This window comes from Venturia canescens, chromosome 10 (genome assembly GCF_019457755.1).
Source record: "Venturia canescens isolate UGA chromosome 10, ASM1945775v1, whole genome shotgun sequence".
NCBI lineage: Eukaryota > Metazoa > Arthropoda > Insecta > Hymenoptera > Ichneumonidae > Venturia > Venturia canescens.
This window is the reverse complement of record NC_057430.1, coordinates 13,495,043-13,517,348: the sequence shown is the minus strand read 5'-3', so window position 1 is coordinate 13,517,348 and position 22,306 is coordinate 13,495,043. Positions and strand designations below refer to the sequence as shown.

The window sequence follows — 22,306 nt, the reverse complement described above, 5'->3', positions numbered from 1 at the left end:
AAATGCGTATAAAGTTAGCCAATTTTTTTTTTCAATTCAAGGATGAGGTAAATCATGAATTTTCAAAAACGCCTAATCAAAATGTACCGCTCTGTTGAACCACCGAAGATATTTCATATTTGCTGTCGGCAACACTTGCCCGTCGTGGTGGTAAAGTAGTGGCTGGTAGAGGGCCATTGCATCTATGTTGTTAATGCTGCATCTAGGGTTACTGGCGCTAGCGAACAAACTACTGTGCTGCTTTCGTGATTCCAAATTCTAGTCCTATTCCGTAAATGCAATAAGATTCCCGTTCCTACCTGGCGATTCGTTTACTCGCATTTTTTTCCTCAGTCGAATCATTGTAACCTTCCTCCCCCGCTCTCCGAGCAGCAGTGCAACCGAACGTTATCTCGCGATCTTTGAAATCGCGATGAACACTCGCGACTAAAAAACGCCGCTGCTGCAGTCACTTTATCTACGATACAGTTAATATGATGTCCTAAATATCTTCGATGCTGAAATACATATATGTGCAGTCATTTTCCAAACGTTCTTGATATGCGAACTGTGTGTGATGTATGAAATCTCATCTCGACCGTGCAGCGTTTACAAGTAGGCGAAATTGATAAAAAGTTACATCCATTTTGTACGTCGTTACCTTCTTGAGCGTTGTTTATTCGAAAAAAATTAACATTTTGTGCGTGAGTAGTAGCTGCAAATTATTCTGATTTAAATTAGTTAAGCACTTTTGTAAAACGGCTTTTCACGATCAGCCTGATTCGATAATTCATTTTTTTCGTATAACCTTCCGTGTCATTTCCGTTCAACGAATATTCTAATGTTTTCTCGACCTGTATATATATATTTCGCTCCTTGACATCCATATCCATCGGTATTCAATATTGCTCAAATGTTTATCAAATGATTGACGAGAATGTTAGTAGCAGCTATTTTTTTCGGTTGGTGCAATTCAAATATCCTGCATTCTGCTAATGTATTGATTTCTGTAAACTGCCGCCCGGCCACCCGCCCGGGCGCCCCCGGCGAATGAGTTTTCACTGCTGTTCTCCTAGAGGGAGATGTATCGTCATGTACTTATGCTTCTAGTCGGCTAGTCGGTCACCAGTAGCATATCGCGTTTCACTGGAGTAAACACAACAAATTTGCCATGCAGTCATTCAGATACAGAGTAGGAGACCCGAAGAAAAAGTGAGAAATAGGTGCGATCGCGGGAAATCTTTGCTTCCGTATGCGTTATTAGTTCCCGAGGACACGTGTCGTGAGACGAAAACAAATAACGTTGCACGAAATTCGAATAAGCTTTAATTATGAATTAGACGTAATGCCGAATTCTGAATTTTTTATGTAACTTACATTTTTACCGGAATTATAATTTCTTAACGAAACTTCAGTGAATTGTGATGTTTGTTGAAATACTACCGTGCAATTTCGACTAATTGTGAAGCGAATATTGCATCAGTCAAAGAGGGAACAATATTATGGTTGACATTCGACTGCTCCAATGTCACGAGCAGGGAGGAGAGTTGACAATACTCTCGATCTTCATTTATAGATTCATAGCATGTAAATTTTTGAATACTCGGCTCAATAATTCGGTCCCTTCCGACAACAGAGAAAGAAATTTCAGTATGAAAATGACGATTTTTAGAGATTGAGAAATAGATGAATTTATCGTGAGCCCGGGCTATATGCATCGACCTAATAATTATTCGATCCATGCAGCATCCGCTGCTTTTATGATTTGTTGGCTCGTACGGCGGAAGCGTTGCGACGATACAAGCATATACATGTGCGCATAAGTTATCAATAATTTCATTCTCTTGTCCCGGCAGATCCGTGACTATCGGAATCGCCACGAAGAGGTCGAAATAAGTGAGGGAGAAATGGCGGTTGACATACTAGACGAAGATCACCTTGCTGTCAGCGCTATCGTTACAGTAGGGATGCAACTTATATTTTTCACCATTGCCGCGACTTTTCAAATGGACAAGCTGACCGATTTTGCTGGGGGTACAAACTTCATAATTCTCGCTCTCCTCACTTTCTTTCTCGGACAAGTCGGCAAGGTTTGTTCAACGTCCATCATTTTTTTTTATTTCGCATGCAGTGCGATATAAAGTTTATCTCGGAAACGCTCCATGTTTCGGGGAAATTGAGTGTAAACAAAAAAGTGGCGAAACGAAAGACGCGAGTGTCGTTGTTCTTCGGTGAGAAAGCACAGTGAAACATTATTTTAACCTATAAAAATTAATGAAAGGCTTTCAACTCGATTACAGACATACGATAGTCGTCAGCTGATGGTCACTTTATTCGTGTGCGTCTGGGGGGCGCGTCTCTCCGGCTATCTTCTGTACAGAATCATTAAGATTGGTAGAGACAAAAGGTTCGATGACCGCCGGAGCAATGTTATACGTTTCGCTGTTTTTTGGACCTTTCAGGTTAGTCGAAAAGGAGAAAATTTATCGTTCGAATAACCTGCCGAACGATCGAATTGAAGCAAGAGTAAAAATTTCCATACGTTTTACAGGCAATTTGGGTGTACGTGGTTAGCCTTCCCGTAATATTCATCAACTCGCCACGGCACAAAATTCCACCAGCACCAAAAACCATGACGACCCTTGACAGCGCCGGGACAGGAATGTTCGTGGTCGGCCTCCTCGCGGAAACATACGCGGACCTTCAGAAGTTCGCTTTTCGACAAGACCCAGTGAATAACGGAAAATGGTGTAATGACGGTACGGTCGAAGCGGCCACACTCGAACGTTTATTAAGTTATTTACCGTAGAACACAAGTGCAATTAAATTGTCTTTAGGACTGTGGAGGTTGTCGAGGCACCCGAATTACTTTGGAGAAATAGTCGTTTGGTGGGGGATTTTCGTAATATCCCTCAACGTAATCGAAGGCCCGGAATGGGTCGCAATCGCGTCGCCGATATTCACAACGATAATCCTCTTGTTTTTATCGGGTATGCCACTTTTGGAGAAGGCATCGGATGAGAGATATCGAGAGTAAGTTATTGTTCGTTCCTGTTTAATCCGCCGTCTCTCATGAAGCGATTCACAAAATATATTTGTCTCCGCAGCAACGCCGAGTATCGCCAGTACAAGCAAAAGACGTCGCCCTTGATCCCGGTGCCTCCAGCAATATACGGCGAAGTACCGTGGTTTTTGAAATTCATACTTTGCTGTGAATTCCCACTGTACGATTCTCTGGACGCAAAACCCCGATCTGCCGTAACCGAGTCAACGTCGATAAGCCTCGCGGCGTCCACGTAGCTATAATCATCCGTCGGGTGACCAGCAACGGCCCCCGGCGCTCAACCAGTTAACCTTACTTAATTTACTTTCCGATTATCTCTCCTTTCGCGTAAACCTTATGATACACGCTTGTCTAAACTTCATTTCCATTTTTTGACCACCCTCGAGGCTGTGCGTCGCTCGACCGCGCTTCCGTCATCTCGCATCTCTCTGGCACTGGCGACGAATTTCCTCGACCGATTCGTACCCTCGAAGATTTCAGTCCTCGCGGAGCGCGACCCTGGAGCTGATGCAATCAATTGTTTCGCCCCTCTATTTCCATATTTTCTTCTTCTTCTTCTTCTTCTTTATGCTCTCTATATTCTCTCCTTACTTTTAACATTGAATCAAAAATTAATGATTTCTATACGCGCTGTTGCGTCAAAATGTACAGCCGAAAATCCGCGTATTTCATTCAAACTGTACTTCCGTACATTTTGCTTCCATTCTATTGTTTTTTTTACTAACGAATCCGTCATATCTACCGCGATGTACGTACGTACGCACAGACCGTATAATATCGAACGGAATATTTTGCCATTTTCATAGACGAAATACCGATTATTCGAAGAACGTCAGAGACATCAATTCTTTTTTCTCAGACTGTAAATAAAGGTCTCTCTCAATAAATACCATCCATTTGGGATGGTAGCAAAGTACGTTTTCGACAAACCGCTAGAAAAAAAACGGGAGGATCTAAAAAAAGTCGGCAACTAAACCTTAAACCGTTAGTTTTTCGATGCTGCCAAGATAATTGAATGTTCGATTTGTCCACATTATCTTGAGTGGCGTCATTATTTTATTCAGTTACCGATAAGTTTCAATAACGCTCAAACACAAAAATACACTCGTTATCAATGTGTGATAGTACTTGATTAACGATTAAAACAAGCGCTGACAATTCAATCGACATCAAATAATATTGTTATTGACGATAATAACGAAACTCTCAATTTTTCGAGCCCATCGATCACCAAGTCGAATCGAAAATAATCGCTATTATTATTATTGTTACTACTACTCAAGTTAGAATGTGCCATATACTGATTAAAGCTCCATCCGATCTGCGACACGCTTCAACAAAATGTACACGAAGGTGCGAATTGTTAATGCTATCGTCGCAGTAGAATCGACCTTCGGGCGATAAGAACGAAACAAAAAATTTGTAATTCTCCAATTATTTATTTCACGAATCATTGGTGTGGATTGAAAAATAACAAATTTGAAATAAGGGAGGGATAAAAAAATTGGAGAATTACGAAAATCTCATTTTCGTTTATTTCGTTGGAGGCTCCAACGTTGCAAAACTCAGCGTCATTACGACATACGTTGATATATCAACGAAACAAACCCGTCATATTTTTCATGACCCAACGACGAAAGTGCTCTAATTTCACTATTAAAATAATAGATACTGCGTGTGTGCAGATAACGAGATATTTGAAACGAGACGCCTTCGTTGCACACACTCGCAACGAATGGCGATCGATCGTTTTTGTTCTGTTTTAACTTGGCGTTTTGGCACAGTGGTGACGTTTATAACTACAGCAAGAAACGTCCTAATTTTTCAATCTATACATACTCATGTATTATAGTTAATTTTCGGAGCTAGTTTAACAACTCAACGCTACAGTGCAATATCGTATAGGAAAAAAAAAGTATTCCAATTTAATCGAAATAGCATCTAATAATGTTTAAAAGTGGATCGAAATAACGATCTTTCTAAGATTGTTCGAAAATCAATAATTATTAGTCAGGGTGAATTCACCATTGCGAAATGAAAATTAGGATCGATTGATTCGAGATTTTTGCGCGTACCGGAAACTCTACTCGCTAATTACAAATTGCCTTTTTCAAAACCGGACCAATCAGGGCTTTTGGTTAAGCTTTATCACTGATTACATTGGATGGTGATTTATGAGAAGCTCGTTGTTTCCGGTATCGAAGAATCTGTAGAATATGTTAAAATGATAACGATAGCGGCGAAAAAAAAACAAATTCCGCAGAAAAGTCGTGCGCATACAGTAGATTAATATTGAAGAAAATTTTATTTCGAGGTTATCTCCGACTACTTAAATACCAAATTGTATTACGGTAGAAAAAACGCTTCCGTCATGGAAATAGCGAGCGTACGATTCGATAGGGGAATGAGGTAAAATAAAAAATTACAATTCCTCTTCTTTAGCCAAGAGAGAAGCTCGCTTCAATATTGTGAGACGTGTATTACGTGACATTTGTAAGAAAAGAAAGAGCGTTGATCGCTGTGCTTTGATGCAGAAAAAAATGAGGCTGGGTTTGACTGTGATCGTACTATAAAAAAAGTTATTGCGGCATTAAACGTCTGGAACGTCCTATTTATTTATTTTTCAATAATAACGTGTTGACTCGTTGAATGTTCTGAATATTTCATAAAAGAGCTGACGAATGATGAACTGATAAAAAAAAAAAAAAAAGAAACTGTTCCTGCAGAGCGAATGAATGTGCTCGCTGCGAGCAGCTGGAAAAATTTATTCCGACACTGGATGACTCGCATAGATTCATTTTGAAGCAACTTTTTTCTGCGTTACACACTTGTCAAATGTAGTCACTATATGTGGAAACGATTGAATCGCGGCTCTAAAAAAATTTGAAAAAAAATAATAAATTTAATGAATGAAACAGCAAAATATGAGAACTAAACTACGCATAGTTACGTGCGTTCACGCTTGATATTGATAATTGGAGAATATTGCACACAACCGAGAAAAATATCATTAATCCTGGTAGTACAGAACGTATTAATTTATAAATATCCATAGGAATTAAGTAAATCACGTGATAAAGCAGTAAACAGCCGCGTTATAACATTGAATGCACGTTTAGTAAATTTGGATCATCTTAGTTTTATAAGCTTCCTCGCACACTCTCGTCCTTTCACGACTTTATTTTCTTCCATTCTTCAAATTATCGATGAATTAACGAACACGTTGCTCCCGTCAAACGAGAGCCGGACGACGAAAATGAATTTATTGCTAATAGAATATTGTTAAGTAAGAATTGAACAATAGAATTAGGCTAAATCAAATTTCATATCGACGAGAATGAACAATTTCATAATTATCACCTATTATCTAATAATAGAAATAAAATTAGATGGCGATGAGATTGTAATGGAAAATTAAAGAACGACGACGAATATCATTCATTGAATTGGTGTTGAGTATTTTTTCTCAGATCGGTTAATAAATTTTCAGTCAAGCTGAAAAAAATCAATGAGGAATTTGAAAATCTGTGAAATGTTCTTAAGAGGCGACGAAGCGGGACGAAAGAAATGGTAGCGACGATTTTGGAAGTATTTTTTCAAATATATATTTTAGTCAATGTCTCATACAATTACTTCTTCGCAGGCTTCGCTGTTTTAACGGCTTTCGCTGGTTTTGCGGCGGGTTTCGCGGTACCTTTAGCCTTGCTACCAGCAGCAGCCTTGGATTTCTTTGAGACACTCTTCAACCGGTAGAAAGCATCGGTTCTCAGTTTGTTTCTGATCTGTCGGGCTTTGCGCAACTTGAAACGGTCGAAATCGCTGAGGGCCGCACGCTTTAAAAATAGTTATTATTTCAATTTAGTAGCCCAGAATAACAAGCGTCGCAAGGGTACGAGAATGAATATCTATCAATGAACTGTCTTCTGTTATAAAAAAAACATGACTCCGGTGATAATTTCAAAAAGTATTTCTAGTACTGAAACAATGCAGAGGAAACTTCAAAACTTTCAATACTGTGCTTTGAAATGATTAAGAATTGCACATTCTTTTGATAACTGTTTCAAAAGTTTATGAATGATGGGTAAAAATATCAAAATCATGAGGATTCAAACCTTCTTCTTAGCCTCAACTTTCTTGGCCCACATGGTCTCGCTCCATTTCTCATCAACTTTAGCAGCTTCCCAAGCTTTTCGAACAATTCTCGTTGAGCCTGTGTGTGGGAAACGTAGACGGAACTTGGTCAGATGAAGATCGCTCAATCTCATCTGTCCACGAGGAATATTACTTGCCGGACCATCGACCAAAACCTGGAAAATTCAATCATTTTTTTACTTAACCAAATTCTTCATCAGGCACAAGAAAACTAATATTTTATGCTCATGGAGCTATTCAGAGTTATAGAGTTGGCATCAGTTATGTATCAGCCGGCAATTCCTATCAAGAATAAGGGTTCATCATGAAATAAATGTACAATTTTTTCAGGAAATTACAATGACTCGACTTGGTTATACAATTTCAATCATTCATATAGAATTCAAAAATATTCATCAATTTTGTTGCATTACGTGCAAATGACGATATTATACACAATAGTGTACACTTTCGAGATTTCCTGCTTTATGAATGACAATAGCATTTGTATCTTACTCTGTTTTGATCGATGATGTCGACAATGGAAACGAGTTTGCCCAGATGCTGGCCATTACTAACATAGGCAACACGCCCGGTCTCCACGTACCGTTCGAACCCCTTTAGGTAGAGAAAACTTGCATTAGTATGTAACACATATAAACCGTAATAAGTGATGGGAAAATAAAAAAAAATTTGTTTCCATCCCCTCAGTCTTTTCACAAAGAAATAAACACGCATAACATAGAACTGTATAAACTCAATAGACTCTCTATTTTATTTTACAAATTATAGGAATTCGAAATAAAGTATGATAGACGCCTGTGCATGACAGTATCGACCACGATCAAAATGAACTAATGTGTTGATTTTTTATTCTCTGATCATTACCAAAAGACTTCAAAGGGAAAAGAGAATTGACAAAGCGATCAAATATGGAAAAAGTATTTTTCACAGATCTTAACGAAAAAACTTAGAAGCCATGGATATCTACTGGAAAATAAACGTGACTGATGAACGCTGACCATGTGGTCGAGGAGCGTATGAGCGGCCACCGAGTATGAAATCGACTACGAAATTTTAACGAATTAAGAATAATTCGACTGTTTGATCTTGATCGGTTATTGAGAATGGAGGAAAAAAAATGAAATAATAATTGATTACCTAATAATAAGTAAAGACTATGAAATGTGGTGTACGCAAACTGAACTGGAGCAAGAACGAAATAACGTACTTACCATGGTTTACCGGAAAAGAAAAGATTCAACAACGCTGAACAATTGATCAACTCTGTGATGTATCCGCACGCGTATAGCGCACGCGCGCATCGGAAGCTGCGGCAGCGCTACGTGAATCAAAGGAGTTTCCCGCTTTCCATTTTGAATTTTAAAGATTCGTTTCGGTTGCATCTAACACATTACATATGGTTTTCATCCCAGCTATCGTAGTCATCCAAATATTCTTAAGAAACAAATATTTTCTTTTCTTCCGCATTCACTTTTTTTGGGGTTCATTCTAATTGAACAATTACAGGGGTTATTATCTCGGAGTGTTTCCGGTAGTAGTTCAACGACTTGCTAACAAATCGGAAGATTCGAGAGGCTGCTGAAAAATAACTTTTTATTTCCTCATTGACCCATCTGACTGTTCGTTAGATGAAATGTTTCAAAATATTTTTATCGTCCTTCCTCGTTGTTACACATTCCTTAAATTATTTTTAATTCAGCCGATCGAAATATTTGGAAATTTTGTTGACTATTTAGGTTGATGAGTGATTATAATTTTACATACGAATCGAAAACAAGCAAAAACGTCGAGTACATTTTTTTTACCGACAAACAAATATCGGTGGCAGTTGATCACAGTGCCTTTTTGAGGAACTCAAGAACTAAAATATACACACACGACGGACAGACGAGCGACGAGCGTCGGTGGCGTGACGTCATGCTTGTCGAATGTTCGATTTCATAAGTTCTTTGTATCTCGCAACTCGTAGTTCATATTTTTTCCTCCTCGCCCATTCTTTGTCTTGAGTTAACGAAACAACGGTAACCAGGACTGTCAATAGTTGTACGGATTAGTATCATCGGTACATCGGTGGCGAGGCTTTAGTACAATTGAAAATAAATAATTGTGACCGCGATCCGTTGTCGTCGTTGTCATCGTGAGGACCGTGTGTGACCTGACCTTACCCGTTCACGTTCCTGGGCGCCACCTTTGTGACGCAGTGTTGCCAACTCCTACGGACCGTCCCCCCCCAAAATCCATCTGAAATCCCCCTAAAAACCCCTATTTTTGAAGAAGCGCTATATTCCTTCGTAACATTGAATATTGCTTAAAATTATACTTTTAAATAAAAATAAACATTTTTATAATGAATTTTATTATAATAATCTAAAAAATATTCCTGTAATGAAAATTTAATGAAAATATCGGAAAATAAAAACATTGAACAAAAAACATTTAGTGAGAATTAAATTATCATTTAATTTACACCATGTAATTTTTACAATGGAATAAATACAAATAGTGAAAAATGTTATTTATAATAACAAATTAATAAGAGAACAATTGACATTTTATTGTAAGAATTTTTTTCCCGCGTCTTCATATTTCGCCAATGTAGTTATCGAATATTTCGTCGACAACATCGACTGAATCACATTGTTTCTGAGTATTGTTTGCATTTTTGAAATCGTACATACTAACGTTGAACATTTCGAGCATACGGGCAGAAGGAACAAATTTGACGCAAGATCCGGATTGTCTTTGTAAAGTGAACCGTACCATCATAATACTTTGCAGTACTTCAAGAGACAGCTTATTTCGTAATTTATTTTTAATTACGTTGTATGTCGAAAAAGCGCGTTCGACACTTGCATTTGAAATCGGAAGTGTAAGTAGAGCCATTGAAAATTTGGCAATGTTTTCAAATCGCTTTTGACCAGCAGAATCATAATCTACAAAAACGGCTGAATAAAATTCAACGGAATTGACTGTATTTGGCCACGATTTATTTTGCAATTGATTCCATTCTGACTCTGTCTCATTCTTATTGCCGTATAAGTGAGTGCGTTGGAATTTTGCAATAATACCTGTTAAACTGGGTTTCATTCGCGATAATGCGATTTTAGGATGAAGATCGGCCATCGTCTTTAGGATAGATAAGTTGTCCGGCAATCTTTTTTGAACCTCTTGAGCCAAAGTACAGAGAAATTTTTTGCACCTTTCTTTAACATCCAATAATTCTGTTGGTTCAATATCTTGAGCAATGACGTGAAACTCGTAGCCAAAATACATTGCTGAAGTATGCATTAAACAAGATTGAAAATCGAAATTGATCAATTCACTGTCAGTTAATTTCTGCAAGCTCGATGGTACAACGAGCTTTTGCAGTAAGTTTTTGAACATCAAAAAAAGATCCTCAAGTAATTTCGTAGGTTCTACGTAATCACTTTGAAAAAGCAAATTTAATTGCGTTACACTTTTCAGTTCGTATTTTAAAAAAATAAGAAAAGCTTTGTAGGGTAACCTTATCATGATGTTGTATAACTGAGCAGCCATGTGACAATTGTCTTCTGATTTTGCAATTGAAAATAAGAATTGCAATTCTTCCCACTGATTTAAGATGGTATCGATAGCCTCGGATCGAGCAAGCCAACGAGTTCCGCTAAGACCCTGAATTTTATTCGGTTTTCCACTACCATTAATTGTTTCGTACAAAAGCTTATATTTTTCTAACCGTTTGGGGCTGTAAGAAAACCAATTATGCGTTTCTCGAACCAAAAATTCTAATGGACGAGGCAACATTTCCGATGCTTTTTCAGCGCATAAATGAAGTGAGTGACAAACACATGGCATAACGATTAGGTCATCTATTTCACGCTTAAACAAAGCTGTAACTGAGTTGTGTTTTCCAACCATCACACTCGCTCCATCAACGCCAATGCCGACCATATTTTCAACTTTTAAACCATCTTGTTCTAATTGAAGTTTAATGGCACTATGCACACTTTTTGCATCGGCATCGATTAATTTGATTAACCGATAAAACGTTGTAACCACTTCTCGTTTCTCGAAAGAGAAAAATCGCAACATGATACACAACACCTTCTGCGTTGAAAGATCAGTACTCTCGTCGATTATGAGTGAGTATGGACCGTCGCCAATTTCTTGGATAAGTTCTTGGAGCATACAAGGCCCGAGGACGTTCTTGATCAACATCGAACATTTAGTGCGATGGAGTTTCAAATTCGAAATTATATGTGACGAAGGGTCCAGCTGCGGCAGAATGTCGATCATGTGATTCACAGTCTGCAGTGAACTATGTTCTGCAATAAATGCAGCAATTTTCAATTCGGCGATCTTCGTTGCTTCTGTCAGAACTGGCTCAAATGTTGAAGTCAACGGTTCGAATGTCTTTGCTGATTTGTCCAAGGATACAGCTTTTTTATGTTTTTCTGTCTTTGCGTGGTTCATCAAATCCTTTTTGTGAGCTTTCAACGATATTCGACAATATTTGCAGACCGCAGAACATGTATCAGTTGGATCAGGCCCTAGCCAACCTATAATGTAAACCACAAGACATTTAATAATAATAATAAATTATGATATTTATCAATATCAATTGCGAAAGTCCATATAAACATTAACAAATGTTTAAAATAGTTAGTCGGACCATCACAAATAAAGAAGAATTAAAACAGTGCATACTTGAAGAAATATTAAAACATTAGGTGAAAACACATTGGAGGAAACATTAAAAGTATTAGAGGAATCGAAGGAGTACGAGTGTCTATATACTGATGAAAAATTGTAGGAAACTAAGCAAGACGAGGAGGTGAAAATGGAATCAAATTGAGGTTAACTACCTGGAATGAAAAGGAAAAAAGAAACCAGTGAAACTACCACCAAATGAAGCTCTTAATCAAACACATTCTACGAACCGAACCAGAACACACTGGTTCACATAACTTAAATTACCTTTTTCAGGAAAAAACTTTGAAAACCTCGGTTGATCTGCAAGCTTTGAAGAAATCCCTGTGTAGTAAACATTCATCTCATAGATTAAACTAACCGAATTGGAACAATCATTATTTTGAGTTGATTATGTTTAATAATCTTGTAAACGTAAAAACTGAATCTATTTTCATTCGATCCTCGTTTTTCACTTTCAACTTCCACGTATCTTTATATGTATCTTTACATACAACCGTTTTGTCGTTCGGACAGAGCGTAATAATTAAACATAATATTTAATAGAAAAAATTGAGAATGAATATATATTTTATTCGAATTTAGAAAATGCATGTTAACTAACCTTGAAGCGCTGAATCGGTCTCCCAACACTTTACATATTTTTGCAGATATTTTTTGTTTTTTTCTTTTGGCATGCTGTAATGAATTTGAATATAAGTTTGAATTATTAATACCTTTTTTATTTTTTCGCTGATACTTCAAAAAACGAAAATGACTTACTTTGCAATCCGAGAAGGTACGCGAGCGAGCAGAATCAAGAGACTCGGGCCGTGTTCCGATATTGACTGTGACTGTGAGTACTGCGAGTATTTGCTTTGGTATTCGCTCCGTGCGCGTAAACATACTACTTTGAAAGTGAGCGTGTGTCGTGTATACGTATTCCTCCAAAAACGCCGGAGTCCCCTTTATGGTGGCGCTGGCAGTATGCATGAACACACTAATACTATTAGTGTAGTAGTATTAGATTTTTGGCTCCGCCCACGCGCACAGAGCGAATAGAGATGGTGCAGATTCGATAGAGGGCAGGTCGAAAGTACTCGTGGCGCCTCTAATGTCATAATTTATAAGTTTTTGGGGTAGCACTTTCAATACTTTGATTGAAATATAATCATAATAATTGAATATATATATATATAATAATAATACAATAATGATAAAAGATCCCCAAAAATTTTCACTTTTCACCACTAGTGGCGCGGTAGTCTACTTGTACCATCCCTATAGGGCTTACAGTACTCACAGTATCGGAACACGGTCTCGGTCTCGGTAGAATATTTCGTCTTTAACACGCACCGAACACTTGAAAACTCGAAATGAGAGTAGCCCTTAAAAAATTCCCTAGAAAAAAGTTGCCCCTAAAAAAACCCCCAAAAAAAAATTGCCCCTAAAAAAACCCCTAGGCATCTGCGTTGCCCCTAAATTTAGGGGGAAAACCCCTAAGTTGGCAACACTGTTGTGACGTATCGAGCAGGAAATATAATTCGCAGTATGATTGCTGTTGTTGTTGCAACAGCTTAACCGAGCCGTGCTTCTCGAAAAATATTGAATATATAAACTGTGAATTGCTCCACGTCTTTTGAATATTGCGAAATTTTATATAGTTCGAAAAATATGGTCTTCTATGCTCAGAGTCCCTAACCCATGTATGATATGCGCGTTAAAGTAAAACACTAAATTCTAAAAACGTAGATTGCTTTGTTTATGTTATTTACGCGCTATTGAATAACAAAAATACAACGTCAATTCGAATTAAATCCGTAGTAGATCGAAAAATTCACATGGTCAAAATGCTAGATGCGTGTCTTACGGAAAACTCGGAAATTCTCACTCATACAAAATACGAAATGCTCTCATCGAAAGTACACGTCAATCCGAACTTCAAGAAAGGCAAAAATCCGATTATTTACGTTAACCCGAGAATGCAACAAAACAGGAAAATTCACGTCAATCCAAAAATGATAAAAGACATTGGCCCCGTGGTTGCTCAAGTGCCCCCTAAAATTGAAACTATGCAACAGGACGATCGAATAAACTGTAATGAGAGATTATTGCCTGAGACAGACAAAAATGTTCAAAAATCTATCCACGTGAATCCAAAATTAATGGGAAGATTAAATTGTATCTCTCGCGACTCTGCGCAACTTTCCAATATTCCAAGCTCTCTTCCAACCAAGCCTGATGGATTAAAACATTCAAATACTCGGAGAGATACTCAATCAGCATCTGTGCCAAGCAAAACAGCAACGCCTCGTTTGATGGCTTTATCCAGAAGAAAACTCGTCCTTATAAATAGCATTACTAGAAAATCAATCCCCCTTGTACCAGATAGTGAGAAAAAATTGATAAAGAAAACTTTGATAACACGAACCAATTGTAAGAAGTCTAGAACCACCTGCAATTTGACAAGATTTGCAATAACGAAGAATAAATACAAAATTGATAAGACTTCCATGGCTCAGAAGAAACCTAAAAAGAATTGTGTCCCAACTGTCAGGTGAGTTTTACATCTTTGTGTGAACGCACAGCTGGCCAGCAGTTACCAAATATTGATATTGAATATTCTTTTGAACATTCAGAATTGTTTTTCTCCAAGTTCTAATCAGAGGAAAAATTTGTCTACTTTTCCTGTTATTTGTAAAACTGTTTTCAAGTTACAGCAATCCGTTTATCAGCTTCAACCGAATTGGTTAAGAACTCATTTGATTTCTAGGAATGTAAATAAAGGCTTGGTTGCTATCGGTGGAGTGATGTATCGATCTTCAAGAACTCAGTTAGTTCGCAGCAACGCTGACTTTACCTCTGACAAAAGTAAACCATTTTTCATTCTATTTGTACAGGCGCTACTATTCTCCGTAGCGTTACGGATCTACTATTGCTACGACCCTACTGATCAAAACATATTAAAATCATCACAGAAAAAAGAGATGTAACGAGCACAAACAGGGGGGCGTTCGTAATGGCAAAGAATGGAAAAAAGCTGCAAAGGCTGTACACAGGAGCGGAAGGGTCGAGCGTTACGAGATACGTCATATCGCGAAACAGCCTGAATCGTTGTGCTCTCGTGAAGAAAGTGCCAAACTCAATAGTTCAAACGAGTCATAAAAATGTGATAAGGTAAAAAAAGAAGGGCTGGAGGGCTGACAACCTATTGAGAAGCTTTGTGAACGATTGCAAGATCGATCATATTGAATTATTAGCTCATTTCTAACGGATGAATTGCCAGATGATCAGGAAAGTCCTAAGAAATCTTGGATATACCTTGGAAATTGAGGGGCCCGTTAAAAAGATGAAAAATCATCTCATCGCCATTCCACTGTGTATCGTTGTACTTTTAAAGCATATGGACATATCTATGGTTTTTTTACAGTTACAAGGCAAAGCAGAGAAGTTTGCAAATTCTTCGAGATAAACTTCGCAAGAATTACATACCATGCTTGCTCTATCGCCGGTTTGGCTACTGCGCCAAATTCATCAAAGGAACGTGTTCAAAACTCCATGACAAAAAACAAGTGGCCCTCTGTAAAAAGTAAATCTAATCCACTACAAATCATGTGCACGAAAATACCTGTCAATCAAAAGAGAATCGGACGCGAGACACCTTCACTTATTTGAGGATTGTCCCGTGAACAAAATGAGAAGCTGAAAATTGTCGATAACCAAAAAACCATTTCATTAAAACACCTTTTCGAACCAATCACTCCGACATACTTATCTAAGAATTTGAACATTTTGCAGTTTTCTTCAAGGCAAATGTTTGCTCGACGATTGCCGATTATCTCACGACGTAGGACCGGAGAAAATGCCAACGTGCAAGTATTTCTTGGATGGATGCTGTATTCGCGACGCCTGTCCTTATCTCCACGTCAAAGTGTCTTCGAATACACCGATTTGTGCACAATTTCTTCGCGGGTATTGTGCCGACGGTAACAAGGCGAGTAATTCTACGTGACTCGACGCATTCTGTACGCGATTAGAAAACTTTCGAGCCGGGCAATTAACCATTCGTCATTACTTTTTTCATTATCAGTGCAAACAACGACACGCGTACCTTTGTCCTGAATTCGAGAGATCGGGGAGTTGTGCGAAAAGTAAGTATTGTCCATACCCTCATAAAGTAAAAGCAGCTTCAGGAACAGCAGTAGCAACGTTAGGTATGACCAATCGTCAGCTATCGAAAGACGGTAGAACGAGTTCAAGGAGGAAAGTTGGCTCCGTAAAAAACGTAACTTCCAAACTTGTTTCGATAACTACGAACGGCGACGATAATAACAAGAGATATTACGAGAAAGATTCTCCTAGCGATGCTCGAGTGTCCGAAATCCGTGAAAATATAATTAAACAGATGAATCACGACAGTGAAGCAAATCACGATATTGTTGAATCCTTTGAAAGTACGATTGAAGGGGATGAGATCAGACTTGACAAGGAGCATGAAGAGACGGAGGTTGATAATAATTTTGATCAACGACCCAGGAGGGCTCCTATCGGTGATCTTCCCTCCTATATTCCGATTAATTAGTTTAATTTTCTATACGATTGCTTTTATGAAAAATTGTACATATTGTACCAGTTTACATTTCATTAATAAATATACAGATGATTCATCTATTTTTTAATAAAACGAATTGTCTTATTTGTGTACATAACATATTCAATCATTTTTAACGAGAAAAAATTTTTGCTACTCCACCATGAGGCTCGACAGGGTTCATTTATTTATTCGAAGATTATAGCTTTAAATTTGTTTTTGTATATCATCTGCACCTGGAATATAAAGACCTCAAAGTGCCTTTGAGGGGGAATGGTTAGTTTCTCGTATAAAATAGAACGAGATGATTATTTATTGGCAAAAAAAACCGCAGAAAAAGGCGATTTATCAACCTTCAGAAGAGTCGGGCAACGATGATAATTTTCTTCTAATCTGAATAAATATTCATCAAGCTTAACTCAATCTGGAAATTTATGAAGATATCACTTGTTAAGAGAATTGAATAAAGTTTTACTTTTTTCGTTGTCTTCTCGATAACATTGTTTTAAGGTAATACGTTTATCTCAACTGTATTGGCATTATTGCATCAACACGAGTATATATGCAATCGAACGAATGATTGTGATAATTGAAGAACTTGGTAAATGTTGAATTCTAATACTCAAAACTCGTTATATCTGTGAATTAAATTTTTTTTCACGTTGAAAAATGAATTTATTCGATGATCGTTCATCGAATGGGAATAACGTACCGTTACTCTCGTGTATATGCAAAAGAAAGTTTAACATGATAATATTTATGTCCACGTACAAAATTTGTAAATGTATGTACGCGGAGATAAATCTCGCGAGTTTTTGGCATTCTCGCAAAAAGCTGAAAAAGCATACGAGAAGTAGGAGAAGTGGAAAAAAATTATGCGCAGCCGGAGATGGGAGCATGGGAGAATCTTATGTGTCCTGGTATGGTTCTGAGCCAACACGTGGTGCTTCTGCACATTGCCTATACAACATCTCTGCTCCTCTCTCTCTCTCCCATTTTCATGAGAGAAAATAACGGCTGGTGGAGAAAAGAAAATCCCCTGGTCGGTGAAAATATCGGAAAGTAGACACAATCCCTTTCCAGTCCAGCATTACTCAAACATCAATACCCAAAAAAAAACGCAAAGAAACCATTGGAGAACAAACATTTTACTTCAATTTTTCTTACCTTACCGAAGCATTTGTTGTGAAATAGACGAAAAAAGTGTTTCATTTATAGTTATTTGCAGAGTTGTCACCACGGTCGTTTTCGTCGATAAAAAAGATTCGACGACAGAGGTTCTCAACTTTGTTGACAATTAGGACTTAGTACAAGACATTCGAATCTCGAAACATTTCAACCAAAATTCAATTCTATCAGAAACATCTATACCAAAATTTGATTCCACAATACGACATATCAACTCTGCAGAACATTTCTATATTCGTGAATGTATAAATCGCAACGACTGTACCATGAAAATAAATCATTTGAAAATATTATATCTAACGGTTCATTATTTAAAAAAAAATACTTCCATAAAATATCAAAACGTCATCCTGACGTTCGTGTGTCTTGATCATTCAAATATTGACAGAATATCTACATCTGTAACATGAAAATCATTTCTCATATTTCGCGCACTCATATTTGTGAAAAAAAATCGTTGGTGTGTTACTCACGTTTACAAGAACGGCCCTCAATCTTCTTCCTACCTTTTTCCACCGCGATCTCCGTCTTACTCCACGATCCTCTCGCTCTCCGTCTTTCTCCACGATTCTCCATGGTTCTGATCATAAAGAACTTTCCACATATTTTCAACACACTTTTCTTCCAATGTTTTTTCGTCCTCCCATGTTTTGAACTTATCACTTCATACCTTCAACTTTTGTTATCACTTCACTGTATCGCGGAAAATCGTAATCGATTCATTATCCCCAAGTTATATTTCCGTTGGTCTTTTTTCTCGAGAACGAACTTGAGTTTTTATTCACCAAAAATTTAACTTTATACCGACGCGAGAGAAAAAAAAATCGTTATTGTACGACTGATTGAATATGAAAATGAACATTAAAAAGTTCACATTTTCGGGGGGGGGGGGGGGGGGGGAGGCCTCTCCTTTGCCCATTCTTCCCTAAGTTTCTTTTCCCAAAACCGTTTTTACGCAAATGAATAAACCAATGTCGAATAACAGAAACAATTGTCGCGTTGCGTGGATTGCTTAGCGTGCAGTGTTTGCAACTCTGACTTATCTGCATGAAATTTTGCCTGCGCGACTTCATTTTCACGAATTACGAAAATTTTAGAGATAATCATTCATCATGCGCAAATTTTGTAATAATAATAACATCGAGTGCGAAGCCGTCCCTATCGGCTTATCTAAAGGTGCGTCAAAAAAAGGGAATCCCAGAAATTAAAGCAAAAAAATGTATGTTCACAAAGAACGGATCATTATTTTTTTATTAAATTTTAACTTTAATATTCGTTACGTTGTATTTTCGTGTCTTTTATCGATTCGCACGATCTTAAGTTATTTTATTTTGTAAAACTTAGATGATCGATCAGTTGCTTCAGCGAGAGTGAATTTATTGTTAAAATTATAAAATAAATGTTAAAGTTACCATAACTGATAAAATTATGACCGCTACCAATTTTTATCGGTTTTTTTTTCATTTGTTTATCGATTGATTGAAAAAAATTAAATCGTAGAAAAAGATTATTTTAGTCATTCAGGATAAAGAAGAATTCCACGTGTCGTATTTAATGCCCCGTTTTCTCAATGCACTGGAATCTACAATGCGTAGCGATATAACGGTACGAACACACGCTCGCGTTCTACATTAGACCTCACCCTACGCCAGCCGGGCCGGGCAGTGAGTGAAGCGAATAGCGAATCATATTGAATCTGCGCCTCGCCCCTGTCCCCCCTGTCTCGAGCTCCGCCCCCTCCGCCCGGTGTCCGCCCGTCTTCCTTCTCTCCCGCTGGCTGACCGAACGAACGCCTCTATCCCCCACTCTGCTCTGCTACTACGGCCCTACGCTACGTAGCGAATAGTCCAAACCACGTCGTCCAAACACGACCAAGCGTAAACGCGTGAAACGTAAACACATGAAGAACGAAAACGAACCGAACGAATTATCCAAAATCCATTCGTAAATATTCACCGATTGATTGCCTTAATTATCAATGCACAAAAATGTATGTACCGAACCGTTAAATAAATTATGATCATCCATTAAAATTATACATTGTGGCGTTCTAATATTTTTATATTTTTTTATATCAAGATATTCTTGACAAAGGTTGTTATAACCCCGAAAACTTACCTCACCAACAAAAATGAGGTATAATGACGTAATATGTAGAACATTTTTGGAGTAGAAATGTTTTCTGATAGATGTATTAGGTGGACATTTTTTAAATGATTTATTTTCATGGTACAGTCGTTGCAGTTTATACATTTACGAATAGAAATGTTCTCTGGTGGAGTTGATATGTTGTAGCGGTGCAATCAAAATTAAATTCATTTTTTAAAACGAGTTTTTATATTTGGTGAAGTCGTTACGGGGTAGTATTTGGCTGTGATAGAAATATTATGAGACTTGACTTGTTGAATATAAATGAATTTTGGTATAAAAAAAGCTGTCTTGTACAAAGATTGTTAACAAAGATGAGAACCTCTGTCGTCGAATCTTTTTTAATTGAAGAAAACGACATTGGTGACATCTGTGCTTAACATTTGGAACTATAAACTTTAACGTTAAGCTAGGTTCTTGCGTCCTAATGTTGTTTTTTCGGACAATTTCCACCCTACCGACTTGAGGCCTACGCTCGGATTTATAAAAAATTATGGAAGATCAATTATGAAAGAAAATAATAAGTGATGCCGAGCCTCAATAATGACTTTAACGAGTGATTATTTTTTATGAGAAAACGGCTATCTATCTAACGTTTATTCGTGCAGTTTGTTGAGTCGAGGGCCGGGTAACTTGTATGTTTTTATTGTACGCGGCGATGACACTTTGACACAATGAAGTGTAAATTTCAAGAAGGTACGCAGCTTTCTACGGGTCACCCGTAATTGTTATTGAGTACGGTAGCTGGCTGGAGAGTAAAATGATTTTTAATTTTATTGTTTGTAGGTGAAAAAGTGCTGTGTTTTCATGGTCCTCTTATCTACGAAGCTAAATGCTTGAAATCTTCAATAACTAAAGAAAAACATATTAAATATCTCATTCATTATGCTGGCTGGAACAAAAAGTGAGTATTTATGTTTTGTACCAAGTTTAAAAATAAAAATTCATGAGAGAGATGTCTGAAAATTTTAGAAAAAGTTGTTCTTTTGTTGTAATTGGTCATTAGAGAAAAAGCTTTGGGATCTTTGCCAATCAATTCAAGCGATGATAACATTTTATTTTCGTCAAAATGTCAATTGGCTAAGAGAGTTGATCGACTGAAAGGATGTGAAAATACGATAGTCTTTTGCATTGCCGTAAGACTTATTTTACAAGTGAAGATTAAATGTGATAAATTTGTTGAATCCAGTGAGGGAATTCTTTAAGAGAAAATAACTATTCCCCTAACAGTTGGGACGAATGGGTGCCCGAAAGTCGTGTCCTCAAATACAATGAGAGCAATGTTCAGAAGCAAAAAGATGTTCAGCGGGCTCACGCTGCCCAGCAATCAACACAGAAAGGGAAGAAAGCAAGCGGCGGTGGATTAGCGAAAGGAAGTTTCGGTAGAAAAAGTGAAAATGGCAAGGAGAAAGAGAGCGACAGCAGATCCAGTACTCCAACTCTTAACTGTGACAAACCAGTTGGACGTGGTGCCAAAAATGGCGGTGGTTCGGTAACCCCTTCCTCGATGCACGACTCTTCCTCGGATGTGCCAAGAAAAAAAAGAAGGTTCCAAGAGCTAATATTGAATCTTACTATTGCTAACAATAAATGTTCTTGGGCCAACCAAAGATTTTTGGATGAATTTCCAGTCGTCTGGACCCATCGGTTGAAACGGAGGAGCAATTCCTTGCAAAAGTTGAAGTCAAAGTAAAGATGCCGGACGAATTGAAACCTTGGCTGGTAGATGACTGGGATGCTATCAGCCGTCAAAGAAAACTCGTCATTTTACCTGCTCGACACACAGTTGATCGGATATTGGAAGATTATGTCAAGTTCAAAACATCCAGTAAAACCAACAATCCCAACAAGTACCAAAAATAAAAATCTTTTCTCTTGCACATTATTTCGCTTGAATCTATGTATCTAAAAATCAGCGATCTTCTGCTTGCTCTCAGAGAAAGCGCGGTGCTGGAGGTGACCAAGGGCCTACGGGAATACTTCAATGTGATGCTGGGAACGCAGCTTTTGTATAGATGGGAACGGCAACAGTACGGTGAAATAATGAGTGAAAATTCAAACATGATCCCAAGTCAGATTTACGGAGCCACTCACTTACTTAGATTATTCGGTGAGTTTTGAGCACCAAAGTTCTTGTTCAAGTTTTATCATTTGAGTTTCTGGTTTATGCGAGACTGACCTATTTTTAATTTTCAGTCAAACTGGGTAGTATGCTGTCGTATACACCTCTGGACGAGAGAAGTATACAATTGCTTCTTGCTCACATACACGACTTTCTCAGGTATCTTCACAAAAATAGTAGTAATCTTTTTAGTCTTCAAGATTACGGAGCTGCTTCGCCAGAGTATCATCGAAAATGTGGATAATTTCTTTCCCCAATTAATCAGTACCAACGTTTTCCTACATTCAATAAAATTTCACGATTCAAGCAGCAAAATAAAAACTGCCTCAGTTAAAACAACTTGAACTCTTCTATTTTCATGTGCTTTTTCTCCGCATCACCAGTGAATCAT

The 22,306-nt window shown here is 37.7% G+C and overlaps 5 protein-coding genes across 10 annotated transcripts; 3 read left to right on the top strand and 2 right to left on the bottom strand.

Moving 5' to 3' along the window:
• Positions 1 to 169: 169 nt before the first annotated feature.
• Positions 170 to 6,489, top strand: LOC122417383 (uncharacterized). 4 transcript variants are annotated; one of them, XM_043430853.1, is made up of 6 exons: positions 170 to 594; positions 1,836 to 2,069; positions 2,280 to 2,441; positions 2,531 to 2,738; positions 2,817 to 3,012; positions 3,087 to 6,489. In XM_043430853.1, exons 2-6 carry the CDS (start codon positions 1,887 to 1,889, stop codon positions 3,277 to 3,279), a joined length of 942 nt encoding a protein of 313 aa, XP_043286788.1. In that variant the 5' UTR covers positions 170 to 594; positions 1,836 to 1,886; the 3' UTR covers positions 3,280 to 6,489. The 4 variants fall into 4 exon arrangements, with proteins under 4 accessions (XP_043286788.1, XP_043286790.1, XP_043286789.1 ...); XM_043430855.1 differs by having other exon boundaries at positions 170 to 683; XM_043430854.1 differs by lacking the exon at positions 170 to 594 and adding an exon at positions 1,074 to 1,191.
• A 143-nt stretch (positions 6,490 to 6,632) lies between these two features.
• Positions 6,633 to 7,927, bottom strand: RpL14 (ribosomal protein L14). Its single transcript, XM_043430856.1, has 3 exons — positions 7,691 to 7,927; positions 7,156 to 7,350; positions 6,633 to 6,876 (listed from the first exon to the last, which is right to left on the bottom strand). Exons 1-3 carry the CDS (start codon positions 7,910 to 7,912, stop codon positions 6,673 to 6,675), a joined length of 621 nt encoding a protein of 206 aa, XP_043286791.1. The 5' UTR covers positions 7,913 to 7,927; the 3' UTR covers positions 6,633 to 6,672.
• A 1,804-nt stretch (positions 7,928 to 9,731) lies between these two features.
• Positions 9,732 to 13,300, bottom strand: LOC122417376 (uncharacterized). 3 transcript variants are annotated; one of them, XM_043430833.1, is made up of 4 exons: positions 12,650 to 12,858; positions 12,492 to 12,565; positions 12,155 to 12,211; positions 9,732 to 11,736 (listed from the first exon to the last, which is right to left on the bottom strand). In XM_043430833.1, exons 2-4 carry the CDS (start codon positions 12,562 to 12,564, stop codon positions 9,779 to 9,781), a joined length of 2,088 nt encoding a protein of 695 aa, XP_043286768.1. In that variant the 5' UTR covers position 12,565; positions 12,650 to 12,858; the 3' UTR covers positions 9,732 to 9,778. The 3 variants fall into 3 exon arrangements, with proteins under 3 accessions (XP_043286768.1, XP_043286769.1, XP_043286770.1); XM_043430834.1 differs by having other exon boundaries at positions 12,155 to 12,197; positions 12,650 to 12,857; XM_043430835.1 differs by having other exon boundaries at positions 11,639 to 11,736; positions 12,155 to 12,197; positions 12,650 to 13,300.
• An 83-nt stretch (positions 13,301 to 13,383) lies between these two features.
• Positions 13,384 to 16,550, top strand: ZC3H3 (Zinc finger CCCH domain-containing protein 3). Its single transcript, XM_043430836.1, has 6 exons — positions 13,384 to 14,423; positions 14,640 to 14,737; positions 14,845 to 15,043; positions 15,297 to 15,455; positions 15,665 to 15,860; positions 15,957 to 16,550. Exons 1-6 carry the CDS (start codon positions 13,708 to 13,710, stop codon positions 16,446 to 16,448), a joined length of 1,860 nt encoding a protein of 619 aa, XP_043286771.1. The 5' UTR covers positions 13,384 to 13,707; the 3' UTR covers positions 16,449 to 16,550.
• Positions 16,551 to 20,232: 3,682 nt separating this feature from the next.
• MRG15 (MORF-related gene 15) lies at positions 20,233 to 22,254 on the top strand. The gene is made up of 6 exons (XM_043430453.1): positions 20,233 to 20,489; positions 20,580 to 20,697; positions 21,024 to 21,341; positions 21,425 to 21,643; positions 21,731 to 21,903; positions 21,990 to 22,254. The coding sequence occupies exons 1-6, from the start codon at positions 20,468 to 20,470 to the stop codon at positions 22,157 to 22,159; spliced, it is 1,020 nt and encodes a 339-aa protein (XP_043286388.1). The 5' UTR covers positions 20,233 to 20,467; the 3' UTR covers positions 22,160 to 22,254.
• Positions 22,255 to 22,306: the final 52 nt, after the last annotated feature.